Genomic DNA, 27,257 nt, shown 5'->3' with positions numbered 1-27,257 from the left:
GTCCTGATCTCCTTGGTTATTCCGGGGCTGTTCAATAGCTCCGGATCCGTTGCATACATTTGTTGGGTTATTGCCCCTCCTATCTTGAGATAGGTTATTTGGGACATTCCCGCCGTTACGTACCTCGGACAGGTCTCCCCCTGAGCGAGCATGGCTACCACCTCCTACCGGGTCCCCCCTATAAGAGTAAAGGCGATCTCGTAGGTCGCCCCTCGGGGTGGCTTGAGGACTTTGCGCCGAGCTTAGGCGTTGACGCAGGTCTCCGCCAGAAAGGTCACTCCGGTGACTTCCGGTCCAGTAGCTCCCGTTAGAGAAGCTTGGAGCTCGCCTCTGGGGGTGAGGATCCGGGCTTCCTCTGGGTGCCTTGCCACGATGGGAAGGTCCTGCGGATGGCGGGTTTCTCCTGCTGCTTCCATAAGCTAGAATATCTCGGATAGGCCGAGGAGGAGACTGATATCTTATTGGTGACGGAGGATGCTGACCGGGGATGCAATCCTGGTTCCGTCAGGGCGGATCAGGTTAGGTGGTGGCCTTTCGGATTTGCCAACTTGCGGGCCTTGCGCCTGGCAATCTGGACGAGGCGCAGGACGGCTGGCCGGGACGGGCTGGTGCTGTGAGCCCTCCCCGGATCTCCTTCTAGAATCCCCTCGAGCCCTCCTGGGCACGCTCGAGGCTGGCAGTGAGCTGGGAGTTGAAGTTCGGACCGAGCGGCTATACTGTTGTTCGGCTCTGGGTATTTCTGCGAAGTTTGCTTCTCGGCGGTGCGATGAGGGAGTAGAGTTGGACGTCGGAAGTCTGACCGAGCGGCTAGGCCTGGACCGATTACCCCGGCGGGACTTATGAGTCTCGCCTTGCCTCTTTTCGACGTTAGCGTCGGTTGTAAGATGGGGTAGTCGGGCCAACACCTCCTTAATCTGCTGATTAGCTTTCGCCAGTTGACTCCTCAGCTGAGCATTCTCCATCTCTACCGTTGTGTAAAAGTCCGGGTTTGGATTAGGCGGCCGGGGTGCCGAACTTCCAGTGTCATCCTGGCCTACTGGCTGCTTGCCCGGCCGCTACTGAACTTCAAGGTTCTGCTCACCGGAGATGGTGGCATGATGGGCCTTCTGCCCATCATGTTGTTCCGCCTCGTTACCGTGCCTTGATCGAGTGGTCACCATAGTTGGATGTTTGCGATAGCACCAATCTGACTAGCTCTCAACGAAAGCACCAAACTGTTGACGCGGTTCTTCGCCAACAGGTAATTAAGAAAATAAGAGAAAGAGATTAGTGCTTAATAATGAACCGAAATAGATAAATGATCTTAAAATGGACTGATGACACAACTACGTTTTTAGGTGGTTCAAAGGTTAAAATCCTTCTACTCCACCAGCCAATATTATTGCCATATTTATGGTATTCTTTACAGAGTATTTCGTTACATAATCGAATCCATCCCTTTCCAACTCCCAAGGTCTCCATATTTATAGGAGAGGGCACCTGGGAGTTGGTAAGGGGGGTCATCCCGTGACCTTCTTACCCGTCATGTCACTTCTGTGACATTCATGATTAATTCCTAAAACTTGACAAATGAAGTGTGGTCTAATCAACAGGTAAGGGGGATAATGGGCCGCACGGCCCAACCCAATCGTGGGTGCCTGAATACGCACGTTCATGCTACGTGTCCGAGAATTCAGGGATATATCAGACACGTGATGTCTGATATATGCACGTTTACATTGCGTGGTTGACTTTATAAGGAGTCACGGCTTCCACCTCCAGCTCGTGCCCCGAGCTGGACGCCTTCCTGACCTACAGTCTTTTAAACAATCTTGGTGAACCTTTGGTTACCTCGAGCTAAAGAGGTAGGACCTGACGACAGAAGCTCCGGTCATGTGGTATCCACGTGGCTGATATAATTAGGCTATATCTCAGCTCGCTAATAGCCCGTGGAAAATCAGGGCGTACAGCGTTGACAGCAACAACGACAGTTAATAACTATCAGCAAAGCTTATAGCATAGGCAATGACAACAATTAATTAATTGTCGTTTTAATCAACAACGACAGTTTTTAAATGTCACAAAATTTCAATTTTATAGTAGTGTAATATGATCTCAATTTTATAGTAGCGTAATATGATCCCGCATTGATTGAATACTCCAAGTTCTATGTGTTTGCTGGCGAACACTCACTAGAGATGAGCTTCATTATGTTGAACTCGAGTGCTAATTTGGAGAAGGTATTGCAGCCTTGAATTCATCTTGCAATATGAGATTTTTTAAAAGTTAATTGCATAAAAATGGAAAAAAAAAGAAAGTAAGAGGGTGTTTGGCACCTTAACTAAAAAACTGTTTTTTGTTTTTAAAAGCTAAAAACTGTTTTTTGAAAACAAGTAGGGGTGTTTGGCATTGTTTTCAGAAAACAATTTTTAAAAACAAAGTTACAAAAAACAGAAAATTTTGAGAACAACAAAAAGTTGAGGGTGTTTGGCACCTTAACTAAAAAACTGTTTTTTGTTTTTAAAAGCTAAAAACTGTTTTTTGAAAACAAGTGTGGGTGTTTGGCATTGTTTTTAGAAAACAATTTTTAAAAACAAAGTTACAAAAAACAGAAAATTTTGAGAACAAGGAAAAGTTGTTTTCTGTTGTTCTCAAATTTTCTCACTTCTTATTTTTCATCATTTTTTCTTTTAAATTATTTTATCTCATTATTTATTGCAAACTTTTAAAATATTTTTCTCTTTGTAAATATATTTGTTAATTTTTTATTTAAGATTTTAAAAAAATAAAACTAAAAAATTGTTTTAGAATCTTAAATAAAAAATTAACAAATATATTTATAAAGAGAAAAATATTTTAAAAGTTTACAATAAATAATGAGATAAAATAATTTAAAAGAAAAAATGATGAAAAATAAGAAGTGAGAAAATTTGAGAACAATAGAAAACAACTTTTCCTTGTTCTCAAAATTTTCTGTTTTTTGTAACTTTGTTTTTAAAAATTGTTTTCTGAAAACAATGCCAAACACCCACACTTGTTTTCAAAAAACAGTTTTTAACTTTTAAAAACAAAAAACAATTTTTTAGTTAATGTGCCAAACACCCTCAAGTTCCATATTCCTAAGAAAATCTAAAGCAACAATGCTTGCAGCTTCCCAATAGGCCCATTAAAATAACAGCCCGAAATGAGAACTACATGGCCCGTTAACAGCCATGTCGTAGACAGCCCCTTTTGTTTAATCCAGAGAGATACGATCACTCAAAGCAGGCTCTTCCAGTCCACTCCATCCGCCATTGACGTAGTCGGAGATCTGAGCGAGCCTAATCCCGAGTGACTCACGCAACGAGCCGATTCGACTCAGTGAGTAGCTCAGTTTGGCTATCGAATCGCAACGGAAAAGAAGCCACACTTTTCCGAATTAAGGCAATTAAAATCGAAAAAAACAATGGCGGATCCGGCGAACACGCCACTTGGCCAAATGCTATTGGACGAGATCACTCCGGTTGTGATGGTGCTCGGCACACCGCTCGTCGAAGAAGCTTGTCTCAAGAATGGCGTCAACTTCGTTCAAATGCTCAGCCCCTTTTGCAGCTTCAACAACATCGACGGTAAAGCTTTTTATATATATATATATATATTTGTATCAGCATAAGTACATATATGCGTTTCTAGGGTTTGGAAGGGGAAATTTGATGGCTTGAGTTCATTTTGTTGCAGTACCAGTACGGACAGCTAGTGATCAATCTTACAGGCTTCAGAAATTCAAGTTACGATTGTTTTATGCTTCGGATATTGGGCAACCAAATTTGGAGGTACTTCACTGAATGTGTTAATTCCCACGCCAACCCAATCTTTCTAATGAAATGTGGAAAAATGATTAGAAGAAAGAATCAGCAACGTTCACTTTTATCGAAATTACCTTTTGTTTTTTTCCCTGGCATTATCAAGTATAATTGTCTCAATTTTTATGGCAATAGGATTTGGGTTCTGTAGGTATCTGATTATCTTACTAGATTGAGCATTGGAGGGAGATCTGATTTGTTGATAATATACAGAACACTCAATATTATTACTGGAAACCATGTATACCAAGGGAATGAGAGAACCCCTAAAACATAACTCCAAAAAGGAATCCAATTCCTTACATAATTAGTAAAACATTTTGTTCTTAGTTCCTTTGCATCAACTATGCACAAAGCTACTCAAAACTTAACTCCACGACAATATAGTATGTTCTCCGCTTTCTCTTTGAAAAGACGTTACTATATCTCAATTGTGGAATTCGGATGTGTTGGCTATATACTGCCTTATGGTTGGATTTTCACCACTTTAGGCATACAGCGAAGGGGAAAAAATGATTTTGGATACACATGGTAGGACTGCAGGGTAAACTTGTTAAGACTTTGCTTTACTTGAAACAGTGATGGTTCTAGCTTGCTAAAGCATGTTTTTGTCTCAGGGAATCTTTATGATCCCTGTTTAGTTGCACATTGGTTTTTGGAGTACAGGTTTAGCAATTTTTAAATTGTACCAGACCCTTATTAATTATGTTTTCTCTGAGCCTGAATTTGAGATTGTGCATTCTTGTTCCAATAAGGTAGCAAGAGAGCGGTTGAAACAGGTCATTACGCAGGCTGGGGAAAAAGATCTATCTGAATTGAGTTCAGATCATCCTCTAATAAATAATGAACATTCTCGTAAGTGATTTGTCTTTCATAGTTACCCAGAAGCAATTACTTGTTTAAAGTTAGTAACATTCTAGTAGAAAATATTTGCTGTGTCTAGTTTTTGTCAATTCATTTGGACATGTTATTGGATATTTTTCTACTGATGAAAAGGGAAGTAAGAATGTCACAAATGATAAAATGGTAAAAAACATTACAAATGAGTGCCCCTTATATTATATTACTTTATAAAGTTGTTAATTTTTAAATTAATCAGGGGCTTCTTGCTATGTCATGAAAACAGTAAGGAGGTTATCTTTTGATTTATTTTTTTATGAAACATATATATGTTTGTGCAGCTTTCTAATTAGCAAGTTTACTTCTGAATTATATTACTAAGAAGAAAATTAGGGGTAGAGAGATGAGCATGAGGATGTTAGCCTTGTTGGATGTGTAGCAATTTGTTGTTTGACAAAGGATCTTAAAACAAGGAAGGAGGGAGGAATTTTTAGTTGACATGTGCAGCAATGGGTAACCTATATGAGAGGGAAAAAAAGGAGTGCGAATTAAGGAAGCTCAAGTAACCTTGTTAGTTGCATTCACTGTTTTTAATCATTTGTAATTGCCTCTGTATCACTTCTTACAATATTGGAAGGTCATAGGTTTTAGTTGCTGATGAGTTGTGGCTTTTCTCTGCAGGCTCTGCTGTTGAAAATCTACCGTCATGGTTTCAGGTCTTCAATAAAGAGCTTGTGCGAAGTGCATCTTTTTCAGATCATGAAGCTTTTGACCATCCTGTGGCATGTAAGGTGTTGGAACGTTTTAGTCTTATGTTTGACTTGTGCCTTTATAATCTTAGGCTCAATATATAGCTTCCCATGTCAAGTGTAGTTATTTAGAATTGTTGATTATTACTTTTTCATTTGATTCTTTTCTCCCTCTTTCCAAAATTTACTTCCAGGTCTTTTGGTTGTTTCTTCAAAGGATGAACAGCCTATCAACAAGTTTGTTGATCTCTTCAACACCAACAAACTGCCATCTCTTCTTAATGATGGTGCAATGGACCCGAAGATTTTAAAGCATTATTTATTGGTTCATGATAATCAAGACGGCACTTCTGAGAAGTATAAACATATTTTCTGATTTCTTAGAACTTGTAATTTGTAATCATTGTTTTACTGTATGTTTATGTTTCAAAGTGAGACTTGGTAACTTTCACCCTGATGCTAATTTATTCAGCTAAAAATTGTATATTGAATTTCTATTAGCTATCTTTGTGAAAATTCCAGCTAAATAACTACCTCATTGTTGTCCTAAGCTGGATTTTGATTGGAAACTGAAAATTTCTTGTTATCAGATCATGATAAATTAAAAATCAACTTTCATTCTTTACTGTGAATGAAAAGGATTAGTTGGGTGTGTGTGTTCAGATCATGAACCTGATGAGGATTTGTTGGTGTCTAGATCAAGGGATATATATCCCTTGTCAAGTTTAATTTTGCTCTTTCAACTCCATCAGACGTTTCCATAGATTCCCTGATGATTTCTTGTCTACTTTCATGTTCAGCATTTCTGGATTTTAAAATAAGACTAAGCAACAATTATGAATTGAAAATAATGTGGGAGCTCTTGGGGTTATCTGTGCAGAGCAGCTAGGATTTTAACTGAGATGAGGAGCACCTTTGGTTCTGACTGTCAATTACTTTGCATAAATTCCTCTGAATGTGGTGTGGTTGAACATCAGGATAATCCTTGGGGGCTTTATGTAAGTTACGTTTAAGGATTTTATTTTATTATTATTTTGTGTTCCCTCCCTTTTTAAGTTTATTAATAGTTGATAAGGTACAGTGAATCTGCTCTAGCTAATTTTCTCACAATGACAGAAATCTGATGCATCCCCTGGTCAGAAACTCGGTTGCTTCCTTGATGTTGATGATCTTAATGAGGTAAATTTCTGTTTCTCATTGTTTTCAATACCATCAAAAGGTTACGTGCAATTGATGATTCGAATGGTTTTTGCTTACATCAGAATTTTGACCATGATATCCAATTTTTACAACTGGGAACAGATGAAAGATATCATGCAAGATTTGTCAACAAAACACATCATTCCTTACATGGAGCAGAAGATACGTCTACTCAATCAACAGGTATGACAATTCACGTCTTTGGGTGTAATATTATTTCTTTAATAGTCTATGACTGTCTTCTAAGGTTGTAAACATGGATGAGACCTCTCCTTTTTATTAATACACAACTTATTGTTTCTTATGAAAAATAGATATGTGATTTTCATCATATTGCTTGGTGTTCATAGTGATGGGAACATTGCATTTTAATTATATAATATTTCTGATAAACGAAAAGTAAAAATAATTACTTATGGTCTTTCTTCCAATTCATTGTCCTTGTTTCTTCTTTGTCTCATTTTCTGTTTTAATCAGGTTTCTGCAACAAGGAAGGGATTTAAAAACCAAATTAAAAACTTGTGGTGGAGAAAAGGCAAAGATGAAGTTGTAGAATCGTCCAATGGTTCGACGTATGTTGAACAAAATATTTTACTTGTTAATTGTATGGTTATTCTCTCCCCTTGTTATCCTGATTTGGTTTCTATATTTTGCTGTTTAAGGTACACCTTCAGTTCCATTGAATCTCAGATTAGAGTATTGGGTGATTATGCCTTCATGCTGAGAGATTATGAACTTGCATTGTCAAACTATCGTTTAATTTCAATGGATTACAAGCTTGATAAAGCGTGGAAGCGCTACGCTGGTGTGCAGGTAGCTGAAACTTGTATTTTAGTGATTTCATTTTGTTTAATTTGGGATTTGATTCTCAGCCCTAGTGTTTTTTAGTACTTGTAAATCTTCAGTTTCTGTTTTTCCCCTTTATAAATAGTTCTTCTTTTTAAAGTTTTTTCTAGTTGCTATCTCTAATTTGGGAAGTGGATTGTCTTGTAAGAGCCTTGGGATTTTTCATGTTATTGTAGGAAATGACGGGGCTTACATACTTCATGCTAGATCAATCGAGAAAGGAGGCAGAGTATTGCATGGAAAATGCGTTTAATACTTATTTAGTACGTACCTCTTACTTTTTATTTATTATTTATTTTTAATTATTATTTAAGGGAAAAACTGTATGAAAAGTATTCTACAATAAGAGAAGACCAAGCCTCATAAAACATTCAACTGAATATCCTCCCAGAATCTATTTTTACCTAGTCAGTATTCTGCGTATTCTAAAATCTGTTTGTTTCTTTTCTCCCTAAGAATTGTGTGTGATTATTTGAATTGGTATTCATGCAGAAAATTGGGCCATCTGGTCAGCAAAACGCAACACGGTGTGGTCTTTGGTGGGTAGAAATGCTGAAGACAAGAGATCAGTTTAAAGAGGCTGCCACGGTTTACTTTCGTGTTTGTGGTGAGGTAAGTAAAGCACATTTTCTTTGAACAACAATGGGTGAGAAAATTTGATCGTATGCTTCTGATAAACAAATTGTTTTTTAGGAACCACTACATTCTGCTGTAATGCTTGAGCAAGCATCTTATTGCTACTTGTTGTCCAAGCCACCGATGTCGCACAAATATGGATTTCATCTTGTTCTTTCCGGCGAGCGTTACAAAAAAAGTGATCAGGTAATGATACCGAAAACAAATTTGAAAGTTAGCAAGGGAAGTTGTGTTTGCTAACAACTGGCTTACTTTTTCTTGGCCAGATTAAACATGCAATACGTACATATAAAAATGCCATTTCAGTTTACAAAGAAACTACATGGAGCCATATTAAGGACCATGTGCATTTCAATATTGGACAGTAAGTTGCACCAACATGTTTTTGTTTTACTTTTCAAGCTTTACTTTATATTGTTTTAAAGTTGCAAACCCTTTGCTAAACTTTTGTCTCAGATGGTATGCGAATCTTGGGAATTATGACTTGGCTGCCTCTCATGTATTGGAGGTTCTGGCCTGTAGTCATCAGTCCAAGGCAACACAGGACATATTTCTTAAGCACTTTCTTCAAATTGTTCAGGTGACACTGGTGATATTTATTTATTTTTTTCATCAATAGAGTTTGTAACTTGTAAGAACTGTCTGGTTCTTGAAGAAAAATCATTTGCCAGTCTGTAGTACTTCATCTTATCTGGGCTTTGATTCTTTCCACTTACCTTAATTACTTGTTAAAAAGTCAAAGCTTCTTTAAAATAAGCCTGATTTGATGAGACAACAGAAAGAATATGAGGCTGGATAAGTGCATAACTTCTGGAACTAAACAAAGAAACGGGAGAAAATATTCTACTATGTCATGTTGCTGTAATCCAATGTTCTTATTTTATCTTCGTTCTTTAAAACAAGCTCTCTTGAAAGTTAACTGTATGTATTCTGGTTTTTTTTTATTTTTTTTTACAAATAATACAGAAAACAGGAAAGACGATTGAAGTTTCGAAACTTCGATTGCCTGAGATTAACGTCTCATCCCTTAAGGTCATTTTTGAAGATCATCGAACATATGCATCACCTACAGCAGTAAGTTACATTAGATTTGAATACATGTTGGTGCAAACACGTGCATAGGTTGTTTTTTTTCTTCTGGTGTGGTCTTCTTTCTCCCCCTCCCTTCTGCTGCCATAATAGCACAAATATTTTCTTAGTTAGAGTTTAAACCTTGCCTTCTGGCTTATATTGATGTATTGCATTTCCAAAATATGTTAGGCCAGTGTTAATGAAAGCATATGGCGTTCATTAGAAGAGGACTTGGTTCCATCACTGACTACTGTCAGGACTAATTGGCTAGAGATACACTCAAAGATTCTCCCCAAAAAGCTTAAAGATTCAAATGTTTGTGTTGCTGGAGGTATGTAGGTGATGGAATATCATTTATCATAAATTAATTTGATTAATTTACCTTTGTACTCTTGTGATAGAACTGAGATGTTCTTAAGAATGAAAGAAAATGAAAATACTTGTCCGTTTACTGCATTTATAACTCGTCTTCTCTTCACCTTCTAGTTCTCCACCAGTCTCTCTCTCTCTCTCTCCATATTTTTTAACAGACTAATTTAGGTTTGAAGTCTTTTTGCTAGAATCTTATGTAAACTCTGCTGAATGAGAAATCTTGTTTTTCTCTTAATTTTTTGTATGCCTTCAAACGAGGTATTTGTACAGATTTGTTTAATTTATCTAATAGATGCTTGTTATGCACCCTCATCCTTTTGCAGAAGCAGTGAGGGTTGATATTGAATTAAAAAATCCTTTGCAAATTCCCATAACTGTATCTAGTGTATCCCTGATGTGTGAGCTTTCCACAAGTTCAGATGAGACAACATCTGGTAAGTGGACCTCATGTTTGCCTATTTTCTTCTTGTGTGTTCACTATTATTTATTTATTTAGTTTCTTTCATAAGTAAAAGTTGGTAAATAAAAATATTGTAAGGAGTTAGGCGAGGAGCCCAATTTAAAAAAAAAAGGGTAATTATGTTAACCAGAATAGCTAAACAGTTTGTGCTGATGCAGATGCTAATAGCCCAGCACAGGAGGTTCAGAACAATGATGAATCTATTGAGATAACCAGCAGGTATGTATTTCAAGCTTTATAGTTCTTACCGATGATGGGTAATTATGTAGTTCTTACCTTGAATGTTTTCTGATTAGCAAGCTTCTATATCTTGGTAATTCCTCACAGATCATGTTTACTTTGTGAAGCTAGAATTCTTGTTTTCTTTTGGCAGGGAAACAAGTCGAAATGATTCCTCCTTTTCTTTGTCAAAGGTTAACTTTTCATTAGAAGGAGGTAAAACAATCATGGTAAGTGCTTTATTGAGGCAAAGGAACAAAATAACCCCCCCTCCCCTTTTTTTGGTTTGTTTTTTAAGAAAGAAGTGGATGTTCTAAAATTGTTAGAATATGGTATGAATGCAATTAAATTTTAATTTTTTTTTCTTTTATTGGAGATAGTCTATTCTGTTTGATCAATTCTCATTTCTCAGTAGTTGTTTCCTATGCATCTTTCAATCCATTTTCTATTTTTAAATATTTTTCTATGATATGTTCCAAGTCTGTTCTAGGATGGGATTAATGTGATAACTGTTGTATGTGTATAAATGGAAATTCAGCTCAGATAAGACTTTCATTCATGTAATAAACAATAGAAAGGAAGGGCAACAGAAGAACTTGTGCTGAACAACTTATAAGAACAGCTACTTGCATAGATCAAGCAAATTTTAAGTTTTCAACTCTCTGTAAAGAGGTTATGACATGCTTGCTTAAAGTTCTATATTGCTCAGGTCTTAAGATCTTTAATTACAAAAGATTTTTCTTGTCCTAGATTTTTATATAAATACCTTATAACATGAACTGTATTGTATGTTGAAAAAATAGATATGCTTAGAACATAATATAACTTATCCAAGCATAAAATTCTAGTTTTGTTGTCTTGTTTTGTGGTTTCAACCGCATTTCTTTTATTGTAATCTTTTCATATTCATAAAAGATATATATATTTTAAATCTAATTCAACCAAGCACATGCCGACAATAGACACTTTAGTGTATAAATGGTATTGACATAATGCTTTGTCATGTTTGAAAAATAGGATATGCTTGAATTAGATTGGATAAACTTTATCATGTGATTTGGCTCTATAATAGAGCAAGTAGAAAGAATTAAGCCAAAAATTTGGGAGTGTGATTTGTTTAGTGTTTGAAAATGATTTTACAAATCCAAATTAATTAAACAGGTTGGACCTACTAAAAAAAATTGATTGGTTATCTATTTTGAAAAATGTTAAAAACAATGTTTTGTAGTTTTTTCTATACTCTTATTTATGTCTATTGATAGGAAGTTCCTGTCCAAATAGCATAACACAGTAGAAAAAAGAAGAAAAGGGTAGAAGAAAATTCTGAATTGTATTGATTACCAAGATTTCGAGAGCTTGGTTCTCTCCAAACAGGTATTAAACCTTACAAAATACTTGACAACCTCTCCTCTCTACAGACCAGCCTATTTATTCTAAAGGACTAGGAAAATACGGTGCACTCACCCATACTCTAATACAACCCAAATAACTAACTCTTAATTTTTATCCCCTGCTGCAACCCTACTGGTATTCTTCCTGTGCTTCCTAGAATACACATAAGTGACGGAAGGTCTATCAATACCCCCGGCCAAAAGTCTCACCTTGTCCTCAAGGTGGAAATGAGGGAATTGCTTCTGTATGACTTGAAAATCTTCCCAAGTAGCCTCAAATTCAGGAAGGTTGACCCATTTGATGAGAGCTTGTGGCTGAATCTTGTGTGTTCCAGGACGAAAATCCAGGATATCTTCAGGTTCCAATGTCCATTCCAGTTCTGTTGTCAACCCAGGAGGAATACTAGTAGCCTGCTGTTGTGGCCTGAGTGCTGCCCGTAGAAGAGAGACATGGAAAACAGAATGGATGACAGCCTGTGGTGGGAGCTTGAGGCGGTAGGCAGCTGCCCCAACTCGTGCCAGCACTGGAAATGGGCCAAAAAAACGAGGAGAGAGCTTCTCATTGTGACGTTTGGCCACCGATCTTTGATGATACGGTCGAAGCTTTACATAGACCAAATCGCCAACTTTGAACTCAACATCCCGACGTTTACGATCCGCTTGAACTTTCATCCGCTGCTGAGCTTGCTGAAGGTTTTCTTTCAACAGGGAAAGAATGTCATCCCGCTCGTGTAGGTGCTGCCCTACTGCTGAGACTGGAGTTGTGGCTGCTTCAAAGCGAATCAATGGAGGAGGGTCACGGTGATAAAGAGCTCAGAAAGGAGTCATGCCTGCTGAAGAATGAAACGAAGTATTGTACCAATACTCAGCCCATGAGAGCCATTTAGACCATTGACGAGGTTTAGACCCAACAAAACAGCGGAGGTAAGTCTCTAAACCCCAGTTGACTACCTCAGTTTGTCCATCTGATTGTAGGTGGTAAGCGGTACTGTGTTTTAGCAGAGTGCCTTGCAAACGAAAGAGCTCCTTCCAAAAAGCACTAAGGAAGATCTTGTCCCTATCTGAAACAATCGAGCGAGGCACACCATCTAACTTCACAATCTCACGAGTAAACACCTCAACAACTGTCATGGCAGAATAAGGATGGCGAAGAGGGATAAAATGACCATATTTGCTTAAGCGATCCACCACCACGAGAATTGAATCAAAGCCATTCGAAGGTGGTAACCCCTCTATAAAATCCATGGAAATATCTTCCCAAACTTGTGCCGGAATAGGGAGTGGTTGGAGTAACCCGGCTGGGGATTGAGCCATATATTTATTCCGTTGGCAAACTGAGCATTCCTCAACAAATTTCTGGACATCCTTCCTCATACCCGGCCAATACAAGTCTGCGGCCACTCTCTGAAATGTCTTGAAAGTACCCGAATGTCCTCCCATATTACTGCTGTGATATTAGTGAAGGAACAAAGGAATAAATGGTGAAGTGGAGGGCAAAACCAGCCGCCCTTTAAAGCGAAGAACGCCATGATGCAACGAATACCCCCCACCATCGCGGCTTGAGTTTAAATCCTGGACCACCTTGCCATGCATAGGATCGGAAGCAATATGAGCTTGCAAATCTAGAATAGACACCACACTTGGAACAGAAATGGCAGCAAGGGCAGGTGCGTGAGGAATCCGAGATAAGGCGTCTGCTGCCTTGTTTTCTAATCCTGGCCTATATTGTATCTCAAAGTCGTACCCCAGCAATTTTGTTAGCTATTTTTGATGCTTCGAAGCCACCAATCGTTGTTCCAGCAAGTACTTTAAACTACGCTGATCCGTACTCACTAAAAACCTTCGCCCCAACAAGTATGGACGCCATTTTTGAATTGCGAGCACAATGGCCATCAGCTTTCTCTCATAAACTGACTTTGCGCTCGCCCGCGGGGATAGAGCCTTGCTGTAAAAGGCGATTGGGCGCTGATTTTGCATGAGAATAGCCCCTAAACTGGATCCGGAAGCATCAGCCTCCACCACAAATGGTGCTGAAAAATCAGGGAGAGCTAACACCGGCACGGAACACATGGCATGTTTGAGCTTGTCAAAAGCTTCTTGCGCTATTGGGGACCAGCAGAAGGCATCCTTGCGTAGCTGATCTGTCAAAGGTCTTGCTAACTCTCCATACCCCTTAACAAACTTTCTATAATAACCAGTGAGACCGAGAAATCCCCGTAGCTCTTTGATGGATTTTGGGGCTGGCCAACTAGTCATAGCTTGCAGCTTGCTTGGATCGGCTGATACTCCTTGAGCTGAAATGATGTGGCCTAAATATTCCACTTGAGATTGAGCGAACAGACACTTTTTTTGATTGGCATAAAGGCGATGTTGCTGCAGCTTGGCTAACACTTGCTCTAAGTGTTGCAAATGCTCCTCCAAGGATGCACTATACACAAGGATGTCATCAAAGAACACCAGCACACACTTTCGTAGAAAGTCCCGAAATACTTCGTTCATGAGAGCTTGAAATGTCGCCGGAGCATTGGTGAGACCGAATGGCATGACAAGGAACTCATAGTGTCGTTCATGCGTACGAAAAGCTGTTTTCTCTACATCCCAAGCCGCTACCTGGATTTGGTGGTAATCGGACTTCAAGTCCAACTTAGAAAAAATTTGAGCTCCGTGTAATTCATCTAACAATTCATCAATGACGGGGATAGGAAATTTAGCAGCGACCGTCTCTCTATTTAAGGCCCGGTAATCGACACAAAATCGCCAACTCCCATCTTTCTTTTTCACCAAGAGAACCGGACTTGGAAACGGACTTGTACTCGGTTGTACAATACCAAATTGAAGCATTTCATAGACCAACCGCTCTATCTCATCTTTCTGTGCGTGGGCATATTGATATGGACGTACCGAAATCGGACCAGCCCCTTCTTGAAGGGTAATCGAGTGCTCTCGGGAACGTGTCGGAGGTAACCCGGATGGCATAGAAAAAACTGAGCTGTACCGATCGAGAAGGTCAAGTACGGCCTGAGGTAGACGCTCGATTAGCTCCGGGGGTGCTGCTGCCAAAACGCCAAGGTGCACCCAAAATCCATAACCCTCTTGCTCCACCATGTGAAACAAAGCCTTGAGAGTGATTGGTGACTTGCACAAACTGGGATCCCCTTGTAAAGTGACCCACGCTCCGCCCATTTGAAACTTCATCACCATGGTTTTCCAATTAACTTGGATGTTCCCCAATGTTTCCAACCATTTGACACCAAGAACCACATCCATATTGCCAAGTTCCAAGGGCAAAAAATCAGTAACTACCTTGAGGGGCCCCAAATCCAATTCAACCTGAGCACAAATCCCCTTCGTACGAACCTTATCACCTGTGCCCAGCAAGATTCCATAACAAGAAGTGGTAGTGATTTGTATTTCAGAGGCCGAAACAACATCCATAGATATGAAATTATGAGAAGCCCCACTATCTATCAATACTGTGACTGGTCGCTGTCCGATACGGCCAGCCAATTTCATGGTATGAGAGGATGAGAAACCAGTTAGTGAATGAAGTGATAACATGGCTAGCGTTTCTTCAGTCGCTATTATTTCCTCTGAGTCCGGACTCGCTGGCGGGGAATCGGTAGGCGTATTGAGGTCTTCCTCATCAGTAATTAACATGACTTGTAAGGATTTTTTTTCACATTGATGCCCATGATAATATTTTTTATCACACTTGAAGCAAACCCCACGAGCTCTCTTGTCATTGTATTCGGCTTCAGACATGCGAAGGGAGGACGGCAAGGTTGGCAAGGTTGGTTTGGTGGTTACCGTGGTCGGAGAAGATGATGCGATGGATGAAGGTGATGAAACGGGGGAAAACGATTTGTGGCTAAATGGGTTAGTCGTGGATCTGAAGGAGGTGAGTGGGCTAAGGTTGGGTTTAGTGTTTGGGCTTTTCGTGGGTTGAGACGTAACCTGAGCTGCATTAAAAAATTGTTGGCCCTCCTCTATTCGTTGGGCTGTTTCCATAATTTGGGCCAAGCCCGTGGGTTGTAGTATATGGATTGAAGCCTTAATTTCTTCTTTCAAACCCTTGATAAAACTCCCTTCCAGAATATGTTTGGGTACATCGGGGACCTGAGACGCCAATGCTTCCCACTTCACCCTGTACTCCCTCACCGTCGCCTCTTGCCGTACTGAAAGAAGTTCCTCTTATATCGAGCCCACCGGAATCGCCCGGAACCGAGAAAGCAGCTGGTGTTTCATCACTGCCCAAGAACCAATCGGTTGCCGTTTGTTTTCCCACTGAAACCAAGTGAGAGCATCACCTTCCAATCCAATAATGGCTGCCTCCAACATTTGAATCTCAGTTAAGTGATTCAGAAGAAAATATCTCTCCACTCTAAACACCCAGCCATCGGGGTTGTCTCCTGAGAACAAGGGCAGCTCCATTCTCGGCGGTCGGTAATCTCGTCCATACGTCGGAGCAAATGGATTTGCTGTAGGAGTCATTCTCGGCACCGATTGAACACTTGGTGATGCCCGAGCCGACTTGGGATGGAACTCTCCTTCCTCAGCCTGTTTCTCCCTATCTATACTCGCAGCAGTGGCCTCCATTGATGGCCGAACTTGTGATTGAAGTAGCTGGAATATCTCAGACATCTGGCCTGCTAACAAGTCCAGCTTCTTCTCCATGGATGGAATCTTTTGAACATCTTCTTTCATCAGGTCGATATCCCTGGGAAGTTGCCGAAATTCTGATCGCACCTCTGTGATTTCTCGCCTGAGGTCCGCTTGAACCATCTCCATTTTCTCCTCCATCACGTCGACTTGAGCATCCTTCTTTGGCCCCATTGAATCCTACGACTCTGGTACCAATTTGTTTGATAGGAAGTTCCTGTCAAAATAGCATAACACAGTAGAAAAAAGAAGAAAAGGGTAGAAGAAAATTCTGAATTGTATTGATTACCGAGATTTCGAGAGCTTGGTTCTCTCCAAACAAGTATTAAACCTTACAAAATACTTGACAACCTCTCCTCTCTACGGACCAGCCTATTTATTCTAAAGGACTAGGAAAAGCCTATTTATTCTAAAGGACTAGGAAAATACGGTGCACTCACCCATACTCTAATTCAACCCAAATAACTGACTCTTAATTTTTATCCCCTGCTGCAACCCCACTGGTATTCTTCTTGTGCTTCCTAGAATACACATAAGTGAGGGAAGGTCTATCATCTATCTATCTTTATATACTAACCAATCAAAATTTTGAAAACCTATAATTGTCTCATTGAGAAATTTGGAATAAGTTTATTCTATCCAACCCTCCATCTTCATATTGAAAAAAGAAAAAAAAATTGTAACTTTCTATCTAATTTATTTTCTCATGGTAAAGAATTAATTCAATCATTTTTTTTCTCAATCCAATGCAATATTCTACTCACCAAATGAAGCATTAGTGTATAAATGATATATTAAAGGATGCCTTACTAATCCATGAACATGATTTATTTTATGTATGTTCTCTGTTACAGCATCTTTGGTTTACAAGTATTATTAATTCTGTCTATTGACAGCTCATATTTACTTTCTAGGTGCAACTAACGGTTACTCCAACAGTAGAAGGGATTTTACACATTGTTGGCATAAGGTGGAATCTGTCAGGTGCTGTTGTTGGTTTTCATAATTTTGAGTCATATCCTATCAAGAAAAAAAGTTCAAAGGGAAGAAGACGGAGTGCTAGCCGTTCTTCTGATGACAGCCTGAAGTTTGTGGTGATCAAGGTGCATATTTTCTCTCCCAGTCTCAACCCTCTCCTGTTAAGACCTCTCCCAACAATAATAACAAAAAAGAAAAAAGAAAAGGTTTACCTGAAATGATTTGGCTTGACTTCTTTTTACTTTATTCTTTTCAATGTTCAGAGTCTACCAAAACTTGAGGGCGTCATTCGGCCATTACCCACAAGTGTGTATGCAGGAGATGTACAACAACTTGTACTGGAGTTGAGAAATCAATCAGAATCTGCTGTTAAAGTAAACTAACACTCAATAACCTTTTTTCTTTTCTTTTCAATTCTCTATCTGCTGGTAGTTTCTAGCAGGTTTCTTTTATTTGGCCAGACCCATTCCTCTTGATAATTCAGGAAGTGGGGCACCGAGCTTTTTGTTTGGAATTGCTTTTAAATTGTGTTTTCTAGTCTCTGCTGGGAAGTTGTGATTTGGACATTCATACTCCTTTGTACTTGCCAGAAATTCTAGCTAGTGTGCTCTGAAGCAGCATGCATAGTGCAGTTTATGCAGTTGTCGATATTTTGGGCTAACAGATAAATTTTACGTGCATGTTAGTCTTTTTCTAAACGTATGCAGTTCTTAATGCGATGTGATGTTCTGGCAGAACTTGAAGATGAAGGTCAGTCATCCAAGATTTCTGAATATTGGGAGTCAGGAAAGTTTGGATGTGGAATTTCCTGCTTGCTTGGAAATGAAGACAAATTCTGGACAAAGTTCTATACAACCTAATCCTGGTAACACGTCTCAACCTGTGTTTCTGTTTCCAGAGGTCAGTATCCAATCTCTTCCTTTCTGTTGTCTTACCTTTATCATATAACGAATCCAACATTTCTGATCTTATGTTTTTTTTCCTCTCATTGTTTCAGGACACAATTATCAAAGGGGAAACACCATTATTGTGGCCTCTTTGGTTTCGGGCTGCTGTTCCTGGAAATATTTCCTTATACATAACCATATACTATGAGATAGAAGATACATCAAGCACTATGAGATACCGCACCCTTGCCATGCATCATAATTTGCAGGTGTTTATATCTGGCATTGCTATAGGATGAAAATGTCATAGCATGAATAAAGAAAATAGAATGAACAGAGAGAGCTCTGTTATTTTGATATTGTTTCTTTATCACTAATACCCTAGGGAATCATACGGCACTAGCTGTGTTGTTTGAACAAGGAATAATCCTAAAATAAAAAAAAAAAAGGAATATATTGCAAGGGAAAACAGAAAGATTAGGATCTGAAAAATCAAATCCTCATCTTTTTATTTACAGAAATAGCTGTTTGAATTAAAACATAATAGTTTTTTTTAATTTACTAAATTATAGGTATTAAATTTGTTACTCCCCTCAAGGTGGGAATGGATATTAATTATTACAAACTTGGATGTTAATTCTTCAAACTTTACTCTCGGAGTACCTTTGTGAGAATATCATCTACTTGAAGATGCATAGTTTTATGAATCAGGCTCATGATTCTTTGTTCAACTCTTTTTTTATGCGTAGTCCAATCGTGATGTATGCTATCATGGTTGTTGTCACGAGGTGTATTGAGTCCACAAATGGTGATGACAAGAGCTGAAATTTCATTAGGGTCTGATGGTCCTTGTCTCCTTGATTACCCACCATAACCTTCTTCATGCTTTCTTCTCTCCTTCTGAAATAACTTCTCGGATTGAAGGAATTAGGTTTCATGCCAAGTATTCTTTCTCTCAGTTCACCCAAACTCTTATTAAAAGCCAAACAAGAATACAGAAATCCTTTATTTGTTTGTTTTTTTAACTGCACTTTGGTTGAACAACCAAATTTTTTACTGTCAAAGAGATCTAGTTGCTGCCAGTACCAATTTAGTTTGTTTAAGTAGTGAGTGATAGTCAATTCTCCTTGTTTGAGATCACTTAGACCCTTTACCTCCAAGAGTTGCAAGGTATTCTTGTTGTCGGAGTATGTTTCCTTGGTAGAATCCCACATTTCGTTGCTTGTTTTGTAGATCATAAAATCTTCACTAGCCTCTTTTTGGTCATGGAAGAGAGAGGAACCAAGGCATTGATATGATATTCTCAGTTTCTTGGCTTTGAATTCCAATTCTTTTGGTGTGATGTGCCTTCACAATTCCGGTGAGATTATCACATTTCCTTTTGCTGCAGATTTATAGCAACACAATAGTAGTTAGCTTGTTAACTAGTTGCCGGTGATTGGCAAAACTAAGGTATTCAAATTACCATTACTACTGGAAATAGTACAATTTCTTCAGTGGAGGATGCATCTGAGATTTCTGAGGTGGCTACACGGTGTTTTGCCATTTGGTACACCATAGGTGGATTGCTCTTGTACCATAGAAAGAAAGTAGGAATGAAAACAGTGAGGAAAACCAGAGGGTATTTAACTTCATCATACGGCACTAGCCTCCTTTGAATAAAACGCACTCCCTAAAAATCATGGATACATATAGCAAGGAAAAACTTAACGATTAGGATCTGAAAAATCAATTCATTATCTTTTTATTTACAACTTGAAATACCTATAAAAATAAAACAGAATAAATATTTTTATTCCTAAGATTTATGAATTGAAATTGTATTTTCTACAATGAATTATCTTCCTTGCATTTTGTGTTAGTTTAAATTGGTACTTGAAATAGAATTTATGTCTTGGGTAAACCATTGCTGAATATCTTAAACCAGCAAATCTTTTTTGGTCCACATTATGTTTGTGCTTTTTGAAGATGTCTTGCTCTGTTTTGTTCGTTTCTTAAAAGGTTCCAATATTGTTTTATTAATTTTGAGTGTTTAGTATTCTTGTGATGTTATTTCTTTTGAATTTACTCCCTTTTCTAATTGTGTGGACATTTTACATTAATATAAACCTAATAGCTGGTAATATATTAAATTTGTCAATATAGGTATTGCCATCCTTAGACATCGCATTCCAAGTCAGTCCTTGCCCGTCAAAATTGCAAGAGTTCCTTGTGCGGATGGACATTATCAACAAAACCAGTGCAGACAGTTTTCAGGTCCATCAGTTATCGTCTGTTGGAGAAAACTGGGCAATCTCCCTGCTTCAGCCTGCTCATACTGAATTTCCTTCACAATGTCTAATGGCCGGTCAATCATTGTCTTGTTTTTTCATGCTTAAGGTTAGTATAGTACTTGGTACTAACGATAAATTTAGTTTCATTTTCATGTTTAAGGTTGGTGAAAAGTTTTGTGGATAAAATCACTTCGATGGCTCCAGGATCAGAGGAAAACAGTGACTTCAGAGGACAAGACATCTTCTGTTTCCATTCCTCTTGGAAATGTTGTCGGATTGGGTCCTCAGGGTAGCGCTGGACTACTTTTTGATACATCAAGCTCTCCACTGGCTGATTTCCACAATTGTGAAAGAATGCACCAGGAAATTTCACATCAGGTTGACAAATTTATTCTAACACAGTAGTTAGAGCACAAATTCCCTTTCATCTTTATCATCATCACTGCTTCAAATCAATCAATAGTCTGAGCCCTGTGCTATCCGTACTTGGGTTTTTGTGTGATCTACAAAAGTGGATCTATAGAGGCAAACAAAGTACGATCTTTGGTGATGTGACATTAGTAATAGTGGTTTAGCCTTTTCTTTTTTAACATTTTTATGTTGGCTTGGACCCTCATGACTTAATCGTTATTTTTACCTTTGAACAGAGCCACTCAACAGTTGACTTCATATTGATCTCTCAGCTGCTAAAGGGCGATCCTCATTCTGGAATTCCGGATCCATCGCATCTTTTTTCTCACCATTCATGTCATTGCAGGCAAGTTCCAGTTTTAAAATTAAGGATTTTGTTATATGTATACATAAATATATCTGAAATTGAATATGCTTAAGAAGACTGATGTTCTCTCTCTTATGGTTTATATATAGTATTGCAAGCAGAAGCCCTATATCGTGGCACGTAGATGGGCCTCGAACATTATATCACAACTTCTCTGCATCCTTTTGTGAAATTAAACTAAGTATGACAATATACAACTCATCCAACTCCATTGCATCTGTGCGCATAAGCAATCACGACTCCAGTGGCAATTCAAATGAATCAACATCAGCTACAACTTATGAAAATCAAGTAGGTTGGCACGATGTCTCACTAGTTACTGACATAAAAGTCACATCTGATGTCCTTGCAACTCAATCTGGAAAACCACCATCTCTTGAATCTGTTTCTCCATACATATGGTCTGCTGCAAGTTCAACTAGAGTCCGTATCGAGCCCATGTCAACGATCGATATTCCCCTTCAGATTTCTGTATTTTCATCGGGGACATATGATATTTCAAACTATGAGTTGCATTGGAATCTTCTACTGCCCAATGGTGAAAAAAATGTTGATTCTTCAGGTACATGCCAGGGGTATCCCTATTATCTCACCGTGCTCCAATCTGCTTGAGGTTCACTTGTTTGTTTTGTTTTGTTTTGTTTTGCCTATCCTGTAAATTATTATGTGTAATTTACTCTTTACAACATTAGGAATTATGAAAAGGGTTAGGATCTGTAGGAGGAGGTGATTTTGATTTTTGGTCCTGCTCAATTGAAGAATAAGAGCAATGAAGATTAATATAATTTTTATACCATTTTTGGATAGATTTTACTCTAAACATTTTTTCCCCTCTTGTAATCACACGGCAGAATGCGATTCATGCATTGTTGTCTTTTGGAACTTAAATTTGTAAACGTTTATTAGACACGACTAAATATTTATTTTTCTAAAAAATAAAGTAATTTCAAATCTTATTATCCTTTTTTTTTTTTACCGGGTTTATATTTTTTTGAAATTATTTATACTCAATTGGGTGCATATAAAATTTTATTGAAAATAATGTCAAACGAAAATTGATATTTTTTTCCCTATTCAACTGCTATAGCAAGATATGTGGAGAAGTTGAAGGAATCTCTCATTCGAATTCCACGACTTTCTCAAAAAAATTATTCGTCCGCTTGAATTTGAAATTTGTACTTTATAGAATGGTGTCAACTTTCAAACACTGTATTTTAGAAAGAAAAAAAGAACATAATATTTTATATATTTATTTCACATCTATCTTTATGAAGGTTGGATTAAAAAGCCATCGTGTTGAAATATTTTTGTAGTCTTCCGCTTCAATACCTAACGATGTCTTTATTATCCAGCTCAATATTGCTTCGGGTCAACGAAGCCATTTTCAGTTTAAAAGTATCTTAATTATCAACTATCTCATTTATCAAGATTTAGTATCTCAATTAATAAACACCCATCCTTTCATATCCGCATTCTGCATTATGATTTTAACTCCCTAACAAATATTATTCACTGGTTAAATAGTAAATATTAAGATTAGTCCGGAAAGTATTAACGATTCAGTTAGAAAAAAATATTAAAATTCGTAATTTGCAAAATATATATTAAAAACTATTTTATTATTATTATTAAAAATAATCAGAGAACTCCAATTACATACGACCAAGTCTCATAAATACTTCGCAAGTCATTTTCCAACAATATTTATTTTCTCAAAATGCAATCAGTCATTTGATATTCAAAACAAGAAAGAAGAAAAAACATGATATCAAGTTATCAACATATTCATAACTAAAAAACCATAAAAATTTCAATTTTCTTTATTAAGCTATGACTATTTGCTTAAAAATGACTTTACTTGTAACTAAAGTCATTACTTTGATAAATTATATGTGTACCTTTGTTTTGAAAAATTTAATCATCAAAATAAGTTTTAAAAAGGGATATTAAAATAATATTAACATGAAAAAAAAACCCGAGTTACAAGTTGCAACCGTATACGCATGGAAACCCGCGTACACGGAGAAGAAGGATGGAACTTTCCAATTTATAACTTTCCCTCCTTTCTTTTATTTTCTCACACTTTCCCGGAAAGTTCCATTACCCTCATCCTTCTCTATCTCTCTTCTTTGACTCTTTCATTCCCCTCTCTCTCTCTCTCTCTCTCTCACTGTGTTATTGGGTCCCTCCCTCTCTTTAATCTCTTCGTCAGGGTTAGGTATTTGAACTCCAAACCAGCGACCCTTCTTTGACCAACTCGACCCCCCAAATTTTCTCACCATCCAAACAACACCACCCTTTAATTCTCCATCAAAACCCCCCAGTCCATTAATTCTCTCATTCATTTCGTCCAATTTGTACTATCCTTCTTCCTCTTGTCAATATGAATGATTTATTTTCAGGCTCCTTCTCTAGGTTCCGGAACGAGGACCCCTCGCCGGACCACCACGTGATTGAGATGTCGTCTTCATCGGCCACGGCGGCTACTAATGGAGTCAATCTCGATAAGTTTTTTGAAGATGTTGAATCGATCAAGGAAGAGCTTAAAGAACTCGAGAGGCTTCATGAGAATCTTAATTCTTCTCATCAACAGAGCAAGACTCTTCACAACGCTAAAGCCATTAAAGACCTTCGATCTCGAATGGACTCCGATGTTTCCCTCGCTCTTAAGAAGGCTAAGCTCATCAAGGTTCGTCTCGAAGCCCTAGACCGAGCCAACGCCGCCAATCGGAGCGTGCCTGGTTGTGGACCGGGTTCTTCGTCGGACCGGACTAGAACCTCCGTGGTCAACGGGCTCCGTAAGAAGCTCAAAGACTCCATGGAGAGTTTCAACACTTTACGCCAACAGATCTCGTCGGAGTATAGAGACACCGTTCAACGCCGTTATTTCACTGTCACCGGTGAAAATCCTGACGAGAAAACCATTGACCTTCTCATCTCAACAGGTAATTGAAGAAAAAAATCAAAATCCTCAATCCTCCATTAAATTTCTATCAAAAACCATAATTCAAAACTCGAAACTCATAATTTGTTTCCACGATTGGATTCAGGGGAAAGCGAGACGTTTTTGCAAAAAGCAATTCAGGAGCAAGGACGAGGGAGGGTTCTGGACACGATAAAGGAGATCCAGGAGCGTCACGACGCAGTGAAGGACATGGAGAAGAATCTGAAAGAGCTCCACCAGGTGTTTCTGGACATGGCAGTTCTGGTCCAAGCTCAGGGAGAGCAGCTGGACGATATAGAGAGCCACGTGGCGAGAGCCAATTCGTTCGTGAGGTCGGGAGCACAGCAGTTGCAGACAGCGAGGAAACACCAGAAGAATACCCGGAAATGGACATGTTACGCCATTATTCTATTGCTGATCATCATCTTGATTGTGATTCTCAGTTTGAAGCCATGGAATTGGGGCGGCGGCAATAGTGGCGGCGGCGGCGGCGGTCAAAACACTCCATCTCCAGTTCCTGGCCAACGCTGATTAGTCAACCATGCGAGTCTTCTTTCCTTTCATACTCCGCGCTGCATCTTAGTATATTCCTCGTCTTAGACTTAGCCTGTTATTATTATTGTTATTGTTATTATTTTTTCTTTTTATTTATTTTTATTACGTTACATGCCTCTTTTTCTTTTCTCATAGTAGAGTTTATTTTATGTTTTTTTGTTTGTAATTATATTTGGAATTTTGGATTTTTTGTGTTGTTATTTGTGTATTCTTTCATGAGATTTGTTACTTATATATAAATATATATTTATTATATGAGAAATTCTTCACTCCCTCACTCCTTAAAAGTCGGACTCAATTTTTGGCCAAATGTCACATTTTTAAAATTGGTGGAATATTTTGTTTACTTGCTCTAACTAGTTATGAGAACGGATAGAATTAATATATTTGATGTGATTGAATATAGGAACATAAGTGTAATTGAATGTATGAGTTGGGGTGTATAGTTAATTTAGTATGAAGTTGGGACTTATGTAAAAATAAATCTTCATGTAGGTAAAATAATATGTTATGTAACACGAAATTAATAAAACGTAATAAAAACTGATATATTATGATTGTTTTGTATCTGTGTTTTGCATTAAATTTTTTTTGGACAGATTTGATTTTGTTTTTATGTTTTTAGTTTTGCAATGATTGAATTATTTGAGAATATATTTTATGGTTAATGAGTTATAAGAAATGTGTATTCTAATTTTTAAGTGGTACTTTAAAAAAAATTATAGATGGTAGAATATTTAATAATAATTATTTTTGCTAAAGTATTTGAAAATAAGGTTAATTAGATTTTTTTTTAAAAAAAAAAAGCTTTATAAATAGTAGAATGTTTGGTATTAATTAATTTTACCAATGTATTTGACAATAAGATAAATTAGATGTTTATGGACAAAAAAATAGTAGAATGTTTAACATTAATTATTTTTACCAAGGTATTTGACCATCAAATTAATTAGATGGTTGAATATTTAACATTAATTATTTATGCTAACATATTTGAAAATAAGATTAATTAGATGATTGCATGTTTAGCATTAATTGATTTTAGTTTTCTTGTGATTGATATTTTTTTTACGTAACATAGTCATTGTCAATAGTATAGTACTGGTTAATCTGTACGTTAAGTGCATAATAAAATCACGGTGATAACATATTTTCATAGTAGTTGAAAATCTAAGGTCTGAAATACCACATAATTACCCAAGATTGCCATAAAAAACTACTTTGGGGTGAGATGGGCATCGATCGACACCAATCCAAGACTTTTGACCATTAAAGCCAACGAGAACATACTTTTTATGTGTGATTGTTGATCTTGGAGCATATGAGTAATGCCCCAAAACCCTTAATGAGGTTTAATGCTTGGATTAGGAGGCTAGGAGGGACATAATTGATTTATTATGCCATTAAATGATTATATGCATGATTATGTGAATTATATGATGATAAATGCATGCATGTGGGTCCACTTTTCATTATAAGGACATTTTGGTAATTTGGCTCGTTGAGGGCATATTTGTATATTTTCATGCATGTTGGTAATTTATTGATGATATCACATTATAATGTGGATTTGTTCGAGCTATTCGGCATGAGACGATCTTTGAATGTAAGTTAGCGGTTTGGTCATAACATGGTTAATTTCCGGGCTCGGGGCGAGTTTCAGGGTAATTTGATGATTAGTACATTACCGAAAATTATAGGGTAATGAGATATGATTTATTAGAATTTGAGAATATTGGGAATAACGGGAATTGGAGGGCGTTAATTATAATTAACGAGATAGACGAAAAAGTACGATTTTGCCCTTGCTAGCTTTGAAAAGAAATTACTTAACCTAGGGGCATTTTGGTCATTTGACCTTAGGTTATATGTGAACTAGAAAGCTATAGAAGGAAGCCTAGGCAGCAAAAAAAAAAGCACGTTTCTCCTCTTCCTCTCGATCATTTTTCTTCTTCTTTTTCCTTTGAATTTTGAAGCTCCAATTGAGGATTCAAGCTAGGGAATCAAGCTTTGAAGGTTTAGGATTGTGTTCAGCCATTGAAGAGGGTTTAATCTTGAGCTTGAGGTAAGATTTTAGCCATGAAATCTCTGGTTATGTTTTGTTTTTCAATTGGAATTTTTGGATTGGATAGTTGAGAATTCAATGAAGTTTTTAGGAAAGATTGATTGGTTCTTTGGGTTCATTTGTGAGTTTGGTTGACGTTTAGAGTCAAATTTTGAAGTTTGGAATTTGGACAACTCGAAGGGGAAAAACCAGGGCTGAAACACCCTGGTTCTGGCGCTACAGCGTCGAGGGATGGGCGCTACAACACTGTCCAGGGCTTGGCAGCTCTGCTTGTAGTGCCTAGGGGGCAGCGCTGTAGCGCTACCCTATTTTTCCAGGGTACTATTTTGGGTACTTTTGAGGGTTTTTGGCTCGGGGTTTCAATTCTTAAGGCTCGGGATCGAATTTATTAACCGTGTTAGTAGGATTCAATGTCCCGGGAGCGAGGTTTAGATCATGATCCTTTTATTATTGATTTTATTGATGGAACTCCATATTTGGTTATGACTAGGTGACCGCTAAGGGATCAAATGA

At 37.8% G+C, this 27,257-nt stretch overlaps 2 protein-coding genes across 6 annotated transcripts; both read left to right on the top strand.

The window, feature by feature from the left end:
- The first annotated feature begins 3,191 nt into the window (after nucleotides 1-3,191).
- LOC133823584 (uncharacterized) lies at nucleotides 3,192-22,089 on the top strand. 5 transcript variants are annotated; one of them, XM_062256425.1, is made up of 28 exons: nucleotides 3,192-3,587; nucleotides 3,697-3,791; nucleotides 4,577-4,676; nucleotides 5,343-5,447; nucleotides 5,605-5,767; nucleotides 6,291-6,408; nucleotides 6,527-6,589; nucleotides 6,713-6,793; nucleotides 7,088-7,182; nucleotides 7,285-7,423; nucleotides 7,633-7,719; nucleotides 7,949-8,068; nucleotides 8,150-8,278; nucleotides 8,359-8,456; nucleotides 8,549-8,672; nucleotides 9,059-9,166; nucleotides 9,353-9,494; nucleotides 9,859-9,969; nucleotides 10,154-10,214; nucleotides 10,369-10,444; nucleotides 17,179-17,367; nucleotides 17,506-17,616; nucleotides 17,978-18,142; nucleotides 18,240-18,398; nucleotides 20,275-20,508; nucleotides 20,607-20,780; nucleotides 21,050-21,159; nucleotides 21,270-22,089. In XM_062256425.1, exons 1-28 carry the CDS (start codon nucleotides 3,425-3,427, stop codon nucleotides 21,790-21,792), a joined length of 3,843 nt encoding a protein of 1,280 aa, XP_062112409.1. In that variant the 5' UTR covers nucleotides 3,192-3,424; the 3' UTR covers nucleotides 21,793-22,089. The 5 variants fall into 5 exon arrangements, with proteins under 5 accessions (XP_062112409.1, XP_062112408.1, XP_062112410.1 ...); XM_062256424.1 differs by having other exon boundaries at nucleotides 7,273-7,423; XM_062256426.1 differs by lacking the exon at nucleotides 3,192-3,587 and having other exon boundaries at nucleotides 4,581-4,676; nucleotides 7,273-7,423.
- Nucleotides 22,090-23,217: 1,128 nt separating this feature from the next.
- Nucleotides 23,218-24,895, top strand: LOC133823583 (syntaxin-121). The gene is made up of 2 exons (XM_062256423.1): nucleotides 23,218-24,125; nucleotides 24,231-24,895. The coding sequence occupies exons 1-2, from the start codon at nucleotides 23,564-23,566 to the stop codon at nucleotides 24,653-24,655; spliced, it is 987 nt and encodes a 328-aa protein (XP_062112407.1). The 5' UTR covers nucleotides 23,218-23,563; the 3' UTR covers nucleotides 24,656-24,895.
- Nucleotides 24,896-27,257: the final 2,362 nt, after the last annotated feature.

The sequence above is a fragment of the Humulus lupulus genome, chromosome 3 (assembly GCF_963169125.1).
Source record: "Humulus lupulus chromosome 3, drHumLupu1.1, whole genome shotgun sequence".
Classification (NCBI taxonomy): Eukaryota; Viridiplantae; Streptophyta; class Magnoliopsida; order Rosales; family Cannabaceae; genus Humulus; species Humulus lupulus.
This window is presented reverse-complemented; position numbering and strand designations above follow the sequence as displayed.